This window comes from Bipolaris oryzae, assembly GCF_000523455.1.
Source record: "Bipolaris oryzae ATCC 44560 unplaced genomic scaffold scaffold_153, whole genome shotgun sequence".
In the NCBI taxonomy this organism is placed as follows: Eukaryota; Fungi; Ascomycota; class Dothideomycetes; order Pleosporales; family Pleosporaceae; genus Bipolaris; species Bipolaris oryzae.
The window spans coordinates 17,750-29,597 of NW_006911429.1; the positions used below are offsets into that span (position 1 = coordinate 17,750).

Sequence of the window (11,848 nt, forward strand, 5' to 3'; positions counted from 1 at the left end):
GCTTTGAGATCGATATCAACAGCTGATTTATCATATCGAGCCATCTGAACTGATTTTTGTAATGTCAAGGCGTCATCGTGTGTTTGTGAAAGGCTACGCGTAATATCGGGCTCCTTTCGCTCTGGCCAACGATACGGAAGCTACGCAAGGAGATGATTCCTTACAATAGCGGCACGCACATCACCTCAACAACCTAATCAGTTCTGACAGATATGGTACCTCAAGTCAAGAAGGTGTTCATTCATAGAACATATTTACATTTTCTATAAAAACATCATATCATAATCTGGTAGGAAGGCAAGAAAAGAAAAAGGCTTTCGAACCCTCCCAACCCCATTCGGATCTTCCCCAGCAACAGGAGGGATGGAGAAAAAATATCTATATACAGGACCCCGCTGTTACTACCTTACGCCTCCTACATATCCAAATCACTCTAGCAAGTGAAGGTAGGAGGGCCAGGGTTCACGTAGCTGGTAGGAATGGGGTAGTTGATGTTGATCAAGATACCGGGGTCAGTAGCGCTGTATGCGCCTGGGAAGGCGACAAGGTTCCTGGGCGACGTGCTGCCGCCACCGGTGACCTCGATCTGAGCGCAGGAGAGGTAGAATTGTGCGCCGCCCCTTTGGCCGGCGGTGTGGATGGCAATGTGCTCGTTGCGCATGAGGTACTTGCCGGGGGCAATGCACTGGGGGATCTTGATGTCGTAGTTGGCGGCGGCTGTAGTGAAGAAGATTGTTAGTGTGGGTTCAGTGGTGGCCAAGGGAAGATGGTGTAGGAGATGACTTACCCAACCAGGTCAGCTGGCTGCCAAACTTGGGTTGCTCGGCGTAGATGCGGAACCAGACTGCGCCAGTGGGGTCCCAGGTGTTGATGTCTGCACCTGCGGGTACCTTGGCGAGGTAGGACTGGAATGGGCCTGGGTGGTAGGCGTTGGGGTTGACGCTGACTTTGACGCTGGAACCAGCGGCGACGGTCATGGTGGCAGTGCCAGGCTTCAGCTGGTTGCAGCGGATGTCGTTGCTGGTGACATCGCCGACGAAGCCATTGTCCTGCCAGTTCTTGGCTTGGCGGACGTGAGCCCACGGTACGCCGCCGTTGATGCTGGGGAGAGTGTCTTGCAGAAGAAATCAGTTGGGGTTAGGTTCGAAAATGGAAATGCTAAATAGGCATACAGTGAGCGCTGGCCAGAGAGGCGACAGCGAGGATAACAGCGGAAACCTTCATCTTTGTAAGGAAAAAAAAGTCTCTGTTTATGCTGCAGATAAAGAGAGACAGATGAAGAGTTGTGGTTCTGTTTCACTGTCTACCAGGCTCCCTATACTTATACCCGACACCATCGCATAGGAACGCTGCCTAAATGTAACACAGCCTTCGGCAATAGCATCGCTTAGAACTAAAGCCGCGACAAGGAGCCGAAGATTGAGGGCAGTGGAATGGCGAGCACCGCCATCCAAGGCGGCGTGATGCGTGGCATAGATTGCTGGATATGAAGACAATCTGTTTGGGTTGGCGAGACTCTACAGGTGATACGGCACTAGAGACGGATGTTGATTCCGCATGAAGAGCGTAGCCAATCAGGCCAATAAGAAGCAAGAATAATTTAGATTACCTACGTCAGGCCTATAGGCGCCATAATATACCACGACAGGACGTGCGATCACACAGCCAGCACAATATTAAAGTCTCTCCACTTGAACCCCGATGTGGTGGGTCCTAGAGTGGAATCGTCTATCGACACCAATGGAATAGCACGTCTTGGAAGTGTCATGGATTCATTAATCAAGTCCGTGGCTAAAGGGTTTCGGCCTTGGTCGCTTGCCGAAAGGGCAGCGCCAAGTGTGCCCGTTACTTTTCGAGCATGGTGAAGATACAAACGAAGACGTCGCGGCTTGGCTGCTGGCCCGACCCCGAGGAACCTCCTGGCCCCACTGACAAATCCAGCCTCGCGCCCAAACATTTCCCATCTTCCGGTTAAACATGTTTCACGCACGCGGCCTTGATTCCACATCTTCCACCTGCTTTTTGGTTTCGTACTTGCCCACATCTGCACCGGTGGCAATCGCCAAATCCTCATCCGCTGCAGCGTCAAAGTCCCGGCCCCTATACTCTGGCCCAACTGCGGTCAGCAAGATAACATATGCATACACACACCCCATGAAGATACAGATGACCAGGCCGTACTTGTACCGCGAGACTTTGCCCTTTGGTGGCAGAGGGAACTGCTCGCCAATCGTGGCCTCGATGGTAGATGAAGCAGACGAAGCGAGATTGCCAAGCTGGTAACTAGTTCCCACGACAAACGTGCGGAATGAGCCCGGCGAGAGTTCCATGAGATGGATTGGAATGACCCCCCACGCGCCTTGGACGCAGAATTGCTGGAAAAAGGCTGCGGCTATGACGGCATCACTCGAGGTAAACGTATAGGGATAGAGTAACGCCCCTCCTAGGAAGCACATGACAATGATACTGATGCGACGGCCGAAAATGGACGAACAGTATCCAACAACCGTGCCCCCAGTCATAGCGCCTAGGTTGGCTACGACTTGGGTAACCGTCACCTGGTTTGCCGAGAAGTTGTATTGGTTCTTCAACATGGTCGGGTAAAGATCCTGGCTGCCATGAGACATGAAGTTGAAGCCGGCCATAAGGAGCACAAGATAGACAAGCAGCAGCCAGTGTCTCTTCAGGGCCACCTTGCCCTCCTCGACAAATGCCTTGGCTGCACTGGGCTGTTCTTCACGGATACGCTGGCGTTCGCGATAGGCGTTCGTCTCTGGAAGGCAGAGACGGAAGATGATGATAAGAACCGGAGGCCCTGCACCGAACCAGAACAACGGGCGCCATCCATGACCGACGGTATCAACAAAGGCACGTGCAAAGACCGTGGCAAGTAGATAACCGAACGCATAGCCTTGTTGCAGGATACCCGACATGATTCCACGGGCTTGTTCGGGACAGTCTTCGAGAGCTGTTTCCAGATGTTAGATTCCTGATTGGGTACATGTATGTACGGACTAGGGAGAGAAAGAACAGCCTAACGTACCAGTTGCAGCAGCGTTACCATACAGCCCACCCATGGCAATGCCAAACAAGGCGCGTACGCCCAGGAACTCCTTGTATGTCGAACAGAAGCCGGTGCCGAGTTCGAGGACAATGAACAAGATGTTGTTGATAATAAACGGCCACTTCCGTCCATAGCGATCAGCAGCCAAGCCAAAGATGATACTGCCCACGCTTCTCAGCATGAGGACTAGCGTAATGCCCCACGTGATGTCGGCTTTGGTCTTGCCAAACGTCTCGGCGAGGTTTTCAATGGTAAGGGAAACGGTGAAGAAGTCAAAGGCATCCCAAGTCCAAGCAAAGAAGGCAACAAGAAAGAAGAGCCATTGCTGCAGGTTGAGCATGCGGAGAAGGGCGATGGGATTTGCGACCTTGTCGTGCGCGGGCTTGAGGGTTGGAATACGCGTTACCACATAACGGGCAGCCGTCATGGGAGGAGCGGGCTCCACGTACTCGCGCTGCTCAGCGTCTTCGTACTTGGTGTCTGCCATGGCAGTCAAGGTGCTTGGGAAATGAGATCAGACGGACTGGCCGACCAGTGTGCTCATGAGGCCACACAGGGGGGGCCCGTCAGGCAACGCTTTATACATGGCCTGACGTCGTTGCGAGCATTCCTCGCTGCCCCGATGCGATGCCCGACTGGTAAGCAGTGCGCAGGCCATGCGTGCGCGGTCCACTGACACATGACGTGCCCGCAACCCCGCATTGCCCGCTCCCGTCCAGTGAATGTTTGCGGAGAGGCCGTTAGGGCCGATGAGCTGCGAGGCTCAATACAGCGCTAGGCGCCATGTGGCCGTGGCATGACTTGTTAAGACATGCTAAGCCTTATCAAGACTTGCTTAGCCTGGCTCCCTCGAGAAAAAACCGGGGCCCAACACTCGCCGCCAAGCTCAGTCGCAAAGCTTGTCGCTTGCTTCGTCGACCAAAGGCGCCAGATCAAGCTCCGCGTGCGAAAAGACCCGCATTCTCCTCTTACTACAATGGCGCCAAACTTAGTATTTCCGCAGTGTCGGAGCAGAGACGCATGTCAGACCTTCCTGCTGGTAAGCGCAAAATTTTTCTTGATTCCCAACGCCCTTTTTCATGGGGTACTATGTATGCATATACGCACTCGTCTACTTTATGCTCGTAAGCTCAAAACGCCGTGTCATCCAATGCCATGCTAGAAACGCCTTTGCTCATGTCGTACGATCCCAATGCTTAGTGGCAAACTCGTCGTCACGCCCGGCTGGAAACCGCGCGGGAGCTCTCCGCGGAACTTCCCCATTCCTCCGTTAAACGCTCCGTCTCCGTCATACGAAGTGCCTCCTCGACGCTGTGTACAAAGTGTCTTTTCCCGCCACACATTTCGATAATGCCGCTCTTGCCAAAGAGCTTGTAAACCGCACTCGACTCTCTGGGCACTCTGCAGAAAAACACTCGAACTCCGCGGTTTCTATATGACTCTACAATCTCAGCAAGCACCTGAGCGCCAGCTCCGTCAAGCGACGTAACGCCATGTACATCGAAAATAATGTTCTTGTTGTTTTCCGCATCTCGAACCCGCGGCAAGGCTGGGTGCGCTCTAGCAGTGCCGTGGTCTTCTAGGCGCCGAAGACGCGTCTTGAGGTTGCCTGTATTGGCAAAAGTCAGGGGTTCTGGAATCTTGACAATTAGACATCCCTCAATGAATTCAACGTCTCCCGGAGCATGCTCTGCGTTGGAGAACTGGTTGGTCGTCCCAGGCACGCGGCCGAGGATCTGAATCCGTGGGCGCACCGAATGGCGGATGAGGCGCAGGATGGACAGGCCAATGCCAACGCCGATACCGCGCTTCAGATCCCAGATGATGGTGATGAAGAAGATGAGGCCCATGAGAATCAGTTCAGACCAGCCTTGAATCTTCAAGAAGAACTTGATGTCGTGCGGTGCTTCCTCAACAAGTGAGTATGCAACAACCGAAACCATGGCGCAAAGCACGCCCTTTGGCAAGTAGTAAAAGTAAGGCAGCATGAATACAGTGCACAGAATGGTAATGATGGACAGCAAAACAGAACTCATGGGTGTCAAACCACCAGTCGACGCATTGACTTTGGACCGGCCATAACCACCAAAAGCCGGAAGAGCCATGAAGAGGCCACCAGTGATGTTGGCAGTACCCAGTGCGATGAGCTCCCGGTTTGCACTGAGTGGCATCTGCACCCCTTCTTTGTTCTGCTCGCCGCTGCCTAGGGATTTCGCTGCGACAGATGACTCAAAGAAACCCAGCATAGCAATGATAAGGGCCGTGTTGATGGCGTCCGATACATACTTCAGATGCGATGTGTCAAAGGGAAAGTGGACTGAGAAGAGCTTCGCACTCGAGTTTACTTCGCCAAGGACCGCAAGCCCTTGCTCATCAAGTCGATATCTCCAGGTGACAATGGTAGCAAGCACAACGACTGCAAAGCGGTCCGGGATATATGCGACATTGGGGTAACGTGGCTGCAGTCGCTTCTTGAACTCTCTGCAACATTGTGAGCAAGGAGAATCAGACAGGAGGAATTACCAGACGTCTGGTGTCGAACAACATACCTGAAGAACATAATAATAGCAAACGCAGTAAAAGATACGGCACATGTAAGACCATGAGCATTGCCAACATTGCGGACGAGAAATAGAAATTTGTCCAAGCAGCTTCCGTGAGATACTTGGTCAGCAGCAAGCCTTGCCAATCCCATCTGAGGGATGAGTTGGTCGATGAAGATGACCACACCAATAGCGCTGATGAAGCCACGCAAGAAGGGTCTGCTCAGGACATTATCCAAAAAGCCAAGCCTGAAGAAGCCGCCAATAAGAATGAATGCGCCGGCCATGCACGTGACAATACCAGCAATCTCAGCATTGCGCCTGCCGTCGTTGTCGTCTGTAGTGCCCTTTTTGATGTTCTCACGCACAATTTCGCCGACGAGGAGCGAGCCCGGTGCTTCTGGACCTACGACCATCTGTGGACAGGTGCCCAGTATGGCGTAGATGAGCGGGTTGAAGGCGAAGCTGTAGAGACCGTGTACGGGGGGCAGATGAGCGAGATTCGAGGCATACGAAAGAGCCATGGGAATGTAGAAGGAGGCCATGGTGATAGCCGCGACAAGATCGCCCTTCAAGTAGCGCCATTTGTACTGCTGCGTCCAGTTGAGAATGGGTATGTAGTACCTGAGGTACATCATGCGCTTGTTCTTGATGCCATGGCGTTCGGCAAGCCATCGCGTGGTGCTCATCTGTCCGCCGCTGGCCTTGTTGGTGACGCTGTCGGCAATAGCGTCGCCCAGCAGCGCATGTGCGGCGTCTGGTGCGTCGCTCTCGAGCGTCTCGCGTATGCCAGGAAAGGCGCCACCGAAGCTCTGCTCCGAGTGAACGCTACCCGCAAAGCTACCATAGCTGCGATGTGTCGCTGGCCTTCCAGCGCCGGCGTCGTGTTGTTGGTGGTTCAGCAGGCGAGTGCGCACAGTGGGTTCGAGGTCGATTTCTATGATACCGCCCGACGGGCCAACATTCTCGTGGATCGAGTGCGCAGACAGGGCATCTGCTGTGGGTTGTATGCCGCCAACGCCAAAGTCGAGATGAGGCAAAGTGTCACTGGCCTCGGCAAGAGGCTCTTCATCATCGTCGTAGTAGTGTCGGCGGTGCATGGCCTCGTCTGGCGAAGTGGACGGGTCCGAGGGCACATGGGCCTGTCGGAGCTGGCTGGGCGTGGCAGGCGCATGAGCATGGCGGGCGCTTGCATTCGAAGAGTCTCGCGAATGTGAGGCTGTGGCAGGCTGGCGACTGCTGTCATCTGGGGTGGCTGGTTTGGGTGGCATTCTCGATGGCTTTGGTGTTGATGGTGGTGGTATTGTCGTTGCTGCTGATGACGTAGCCGTCCTCGTTCTCTTCTTCTCGGTGTTCCTCCTCTTCTGTTAAAGTCCGTCGTCTCGAAGCGGGCGACTGTTCCAAGCAGTAATCATAATTCGCGCTTCCGTCTCAAGTGCCGCACGAGCAAGAGCATGGACGTGGAGCTGTTGGAGTATCAAGGGCAATGGTTTTTCCGGCGCGGGTGGGACGCCTTTTCCCGTTGGCCTGTTCACCCCCATACCCGGCCTTGTCTTCCCCCCCGTTCTCGGAGCTCGAAATTTGGGCGCCGGGCAAAACAGAGCATGGAGTCATAGTGGGCTGCTTTAGTCCGGCCCTCCTTGCTCCACACTCCGAAGTCCGTCGCATTGTCTTTTATAAGACGGCCGACTTGCAATTGAACACCACTACTACAACAATAACAGTCATCACCCTCCAAAATGGCATTCCCTACCCTCCACGCCCGCGCAGAGGCCAAGCCACTCGAGCACCGCTCATGTCTCACGCCCACCACAGCCAAGAAGCTGCTCGATGCCGGCTACCCTGTCCTCGTCGAGCGTTCACCCAAGGACCCCAACTACGCCCGCATCTTCGCCGACGAAGAGTTTGAGCAGGCCGGCGCAACACTCATTGAAGAGGGCGCCTACAAGACAGCGCCCAAGGACCACATCATCCTTGGTCTCAAGGAACTACCTGAGGATTCATTCCCTCTTGAGCATACATTCGTCCACTTTGCACACTGCTACAAGCAACAAGGCGGATGGGAGAACGTCCTCGCTCGCTTCCCCCGCGGTGGCGGTACTCTTTACGACCTTGAGTTCCTGCAGGACGAGTCGGGCAGGCGTGTAGCTGCCTTTGGATACCATGCTGGCTTTGTTGGCGCCGCCCTTGCTATCAAGACGTGGGCCTGGCAGCTCACCCACCCCAATGGCGAGCCCCTCCCTGGCCTCGATGCATTCACCGACGGCCGTGGTTACTACAACAACGAGGATGAGCTGATCGCTCAGCTCAAAGAAGACGTCGCCGCCGGTGAGAAGGTCGCGGGCCGTAAGCCCAGCAGCCTGGTTCTCGGTGCCCTGGGTCGCTGCGGCTCGGGTGCCGTCGACCTTCTCGAGAAGATTGGTTGCTCAGAAGTCAAGAAGTGGGATCTGGCCGAGACCAAGGAGCGTGACGGCCCCTACCCCGAGATCGTCGAGTCAGACATCTTTGTCAACTGCATATACCTCTCCAAGCCCATTCCTCCCTTTGTCAGCAAGGAGAGCCTTAAGTCACCAAACCGCAAGCTGAGCGTCGTATGCGATGTCTCTTGCGACACCACCAACCCCCACAACCCTATCCCCATCTACGATATCAACACAACCTTTGACAAGCCCACGGTCGAGGTGCCCGTCGAAGGCAACGGTCCTAGACTATCCGTCATCTCCATTGACCATCTGCCATCCGCACTTCCCCGCGAGTCGTCAGAAGCCTTCAGCAATGCCCTACTGCCTAGCTTAATGGCACTCAAGGACCGCGCCACAACCCCTGTGTGGCAAGGTGCTGAAAAACTTTTCCAGGAAAAGGTACAGACGTTGCCAGGCGGTGTCCCCAAGAAGGAGGTATAGAGCTGCCCACTGGCAGGATGATGATACCCTGCTTAGATGATGTTATGATTCACACACGATAGATAAAAGTAACTAAATGAAGCGCACAGTGACCGTGTCGTCACAGCTTTGTGCGCATTTGCTTTATTCTCTATCGCCTTTGCATAAAATTCGTATGTGTGAGATGCTTACAAGCTTTCAATTGACTCTGGATCAAACGACTGGTAAGATTTCAAAAGTTAAGCACTTAATCCAATTCCTTCCTGATAGCAAGATATGGTACACTACCATCCCTAATCAACCATCTCTATCTGCCGGGGCTGCGCTTAGACCAAACCCACACTGCGCAGCAGCAAATAGAAAAGAGGCATGACACGTTATGCCCAAGGTATAAACAAAGAACGAAAACGATTGGGGCCTTTTAGATCCCAGGATATCCGCACCAGAAGTAACCCAGTAACTGCGACTTGCTTTCTCACGTCATCTCTCTCTTATGATCCCCCTGGACTCCTTTCCTTCTACCGATGCAACGCCCAATCATGCAGCGCCTCCGCCTTTGTCAACTTCCTTTCCGCCTTTTCCGCCGGTGTCTCTGTAACTTTCGACGTTGCAGCCTCCGTCTTTGTCGCCTTGCTATCCCGCTTCGACGGGAGCAGCGACTTCAGAAGCGACTTCGTACTTTTCATCGTCGACGATGAAGTTATCGACATTGTATCTTTCTCTGGTGCAGATGTGGATGCGGAGCGTGTAGACGACATGTTGAGTATGATGAATTCCGTGTTTTGGTATTTATAAATTGTCGGTTGAATCGTGTGGTATATGTCCTTTCGGAATTGACAATGGAGTAGGCGGCGTATCGTAGCTTTGATAATGCTAATGTATGAAGTGATGATGTTCCAATTGATCTGATGCCTCAACTACCGAAATTCTATGCCCCAATCTTTATACCCTTCTCCATTCCCATGCCCCAGCTTAGCAATACAACCCTCAATGACCAATTCAACAGCATCGCACCATACCGCACTGCGCCTTCGTACCCATCCGACTCATGTGACCCCCCCAGGCATTCTCCCCCAATGTCCGCGCACGACAACACGGTTGAGTCATCTAGTGGCGGTTCTACACGTGTAGAAGCAAAGGGCGTAACGCTTGTTTTTGCTGCAAAAGGTTAAGTTTGCACCTTGTGTGGTGTTTGAGTCAAAACAGCGTCACCGGTGGTGGAAATGCGGACTAGTGGTTTCCGCATTCGGACGGCAAAGTGGGTGTAGGCTTTGTAAGGTGGGTGAGCTTTGTAAGCTGCATTTCGTATTACTCGCGTCTACTCTTGCGACGTGTGTGGTCGGTCAGCCGCTGAGGGTGACCGGTTTTTTTTTGGGAATGAAAGTTTGACGATTTTATTATTATGAGGTGAGGACTCATAAGGAGTATGGACTGCTGACATGGTTTTTCCCGACGGTTGCTGCGTTTCACATGCGGAGATGACACTCATTGCAAAGCCATCTGCGTGACTCAAGGTAGTATGCCTGCGCATCTATATTTGAAAATGTACATATACACATATCTGGAATCGTCTAATTTATACACAGCCACCACGCTCTAAGCCTTCCAGTACCTGCTCGTCGCGTTTGAAGCTCCATACGTAGAGTCAATCTCACCCCACTTGACCTGGCTAAAGGTGACAGTTGGATTCTTGACCTTGGACTGGATAACATCTGGGAAGCCCTCGGTGGCATTGCAAGGACCGCTGTCTCCGCTGTCAAGCCACTGCATACCACCGCTCTTATCCCACCAGATGCTCAGTGCGAGAACCATACCGCGTTCCAGAGCCTCACCCATGGTCTTGTGGCCGCCAAGCCTGTTGTAGGCGGAGGTTTTCCCCTGCTTATCGCACCACGCCTGGTCCATGACTGCTTCTTCGGCGGTGAGGTTGCGCATGGCATTTTCAATGACCACGCCGTCTTGGACATACTTGCGGACAATGGCCTGGAGCACGCCGTCCTTGGCGGGGAATTGGGTGACAACGGTGAATGGCCGGTTGGTATCGACTTTGAGACCCGGTCCGTAGTATTCCTTGTCGTTGCGGTGCTTGTATGGGTTGTCACCGCATCCGGCCTTGTCGCAGAGTCCAGCACTGCCGCAGTCATTGCCCGTGCATGCAAAGATACCTGGCTTGGCGCAGGTATGGGGAGCAATCTGGTTGGCATAGCTGTTGGCCTCCCAGATATCCATTTCGTTGCAGCAAGCGCCCTCGCCATTATCGTTGGCCTGTGTACAGTCAGTTATTTATTCAACGCCAGTAACCAAGTGAACTTACCTCGCCGTTCAAAAATGGTTTGACAAAACACTGGGCGTCGCAGTACCCGGTGCCCTTGGGCGCACCTGCGGTATTGTATTCGGACCGGCCTCCATCAGCCTCCATCTCGCTGAGGTACAGAGCACTGTTCATGCCACAGGGTAGCTTCGACATGTCGACATCAAAGGATAGCTCATTGCCCGTCAATTGTAGCATCTCGTAGTTTTGCTGATCCTCGGCCAGCAAATACACCCTAGGGCTCATATATTCGCCCTTGGGATTAAACATGTCTAGGCGAAGCTTGTCGTTGTCCGTGAAAATTGCTTGTGTAGAGTAATCCTCGATGCCATCAATTACGCATTTCTGGGCGCAAGTCTTCTTGTCTGGGCAAAGCGCCGTATTGAGGTCAGTGTATTCACCACCGCAGCTCACACTCGTGTCGTTTTTGAGATGGATGTTATGGCGTAGTGAGTCGACAACAATGGATGTGTCTAGCGCCTTGCATCCACCAGCCTTTGTGCATTTCCACGTCGTCAACTTTGGGTGTACTTCTGGGATAGTCCCCGATATCTGGGCAGTGGCCAAGCCCAACAGGGTTGCTGCAACGACTGAAGAAAATGACATGTTGAGGCGTTTCAAGAAGGAGTGACTGCGCTGGCTCGAGAAAAGAAGCGATTGGGGAATTGTTTCGATTGAATCAACACCATACTTATACCGCCTCGTGAGAGCACGGTCTTGTCCAGCGGAGACGCTTCCCGGCATTTCGTGGTTAAATGTGAATATGAACCCGCGATACCACCGAAACCTTGATGGTGAGGTTTCTCGGTGCAACCAGGCGTGATGTTTATTGGCCGAGCGAGTTTACGAGCGTCATCTTCACACCGTGCGCCGTTTCAGACCGCTGTAGACATGTTGAAAACTAGAAAGGCGGCCAAGAGATGAGCTTTGTATGGAAAGCCTATTCTCCTATTTCATAGCCTTAGCAGTGTCTGAATAGATGAATTTTGATTGCGGGGCCCCGCACTGGTGCATCCAGGCCGGATATTTTCTCGGGCTTTGATTGCGC

The 11,848-nt window shown here is 53.2% G+C and overlaps 6 protein-coding genes across 6 annotated transcripts; 2 read left to right on the plus strand and 4 right to left on the minus strand.

The window, feature by feature from the left end:
* Nucleotides 1–433: 433 nt before the first annotated feature.
* On the minus strand, nucleotides 434–1,224 carry COCMIDRAFT_104296 (lytic polysaccharide monooxygenase; the record flags this gene model as incomplete). The annotated part of the gene is made up of 3 exons (XM_007693139.1): nucleotides 434–717; nucleotides 788–1,114; nucleotides 1,173–1,224. The coding sequence occupies 3 exons, from the start codon at nucleotides 1,222–1,224 to the stop codon at nucleotides 434–436; spliced, it is 663 nt and encodes a 220-aa protein (XP_007691329.1).
* Nucleotides 1,225–1,982: 758 nt separating this feature from the next.
* COCMIDRAFT_104251 (uncharacterized protein) lies at nucleotides 1,983–3,551 on the minus strand (the record flags this gene model as incomplete). Its single annotated transcript, XM_007693140.1, has 2 exons — nucleotides 1,983–2,968; nucleotides 3,044–3,551. The coding sequence occupies 2 exons, from the start codon at nucleotides 3,549–3,551 to the stop codon at nucleotides 1,983–1,985; spliced, it is 1,494 nt and encodes a 497-aa protein (XP_007691330.1).
* Nucleotides 3,552–4,278: 727 nt separating this feature from the next.
* Nucleotides 4,279–6,878, minus strand: COCMIDRAFT_8220 (uncharacterized protein; the record flags this gene model as incomplete). The annotated part of the gene is made up of 2 exons (XM_007693123.1): nucleotides 4,279–5,545; nucleotides 5,614–6,878. 2 exons carry the CDS (start codon nucleotides 6,876–6,878, stop codon nucleotides 4,279–4,281), a joined length of 2,532 nt encoding a protein of 843 aa, XP_007691313.1.
* A 468-nt stretch (nucleotides 6,879–7,346) lies between these two features.
* COCMIDRAFT_104289 (uncharacterized protein) lies at nucleotides 7,347–8,510 on the plus strand (the record flags this gene model as incomplete). The annotated part of the gene is made up of 1 exon (XM_007693141.1): nucleotides 7,347–8,510. One exon carries the CDS (start codon nucleotides 7,347–7,349, stop codon nucleotides 8,508–8,510), a length of 1,164 nt encoding a protein of 387 aa, XP_007691331.1.
* Nucleotides 8,511–8,858: 348 nt separating this feature from the next.
* COCMIDRAFT_8222 (uncharacterized protein) lies at nucleotides 8,859–9,661 on the plus strand (the record flags this gene model as incomplete). Its single annotated transcript, XM_007693124.1, has 2 exons — nucleotides 8,859–9,274; nucleotides 9,376–9,661. 2 exons carry the CDS (start codon nucleotides 8,859–8,861, stop codon nucleotides 9,659–9,661), a joined length of 702 nt encoding a protein of 233 aa, XP_007691314.1.
* A 424-nt stretch (nucleotides 9,662–10,085) lies between these two features.
* COCMIDRAFT_8223 (glycoside hydrolase family 7 protein) lies at nucleotides 10,086–11,406 on the minus strand (the record flags this gene model as incomplete). Its single annotated transcript, XM_007693125.1, has 2 exons — nucleotides 10,086–10,754; nucleotides 10,804–11,406. 2 exons carry the CDS (start codon nucleotides 11,404–11,406, stop codon nucleotides 10,086–10,088), a joined length of 1,272 nt encoding a protein of 423 aa, XP_007691315.1.
* Nucleotides 11,407–11,848: the final 442 nt, after the last annotated feature.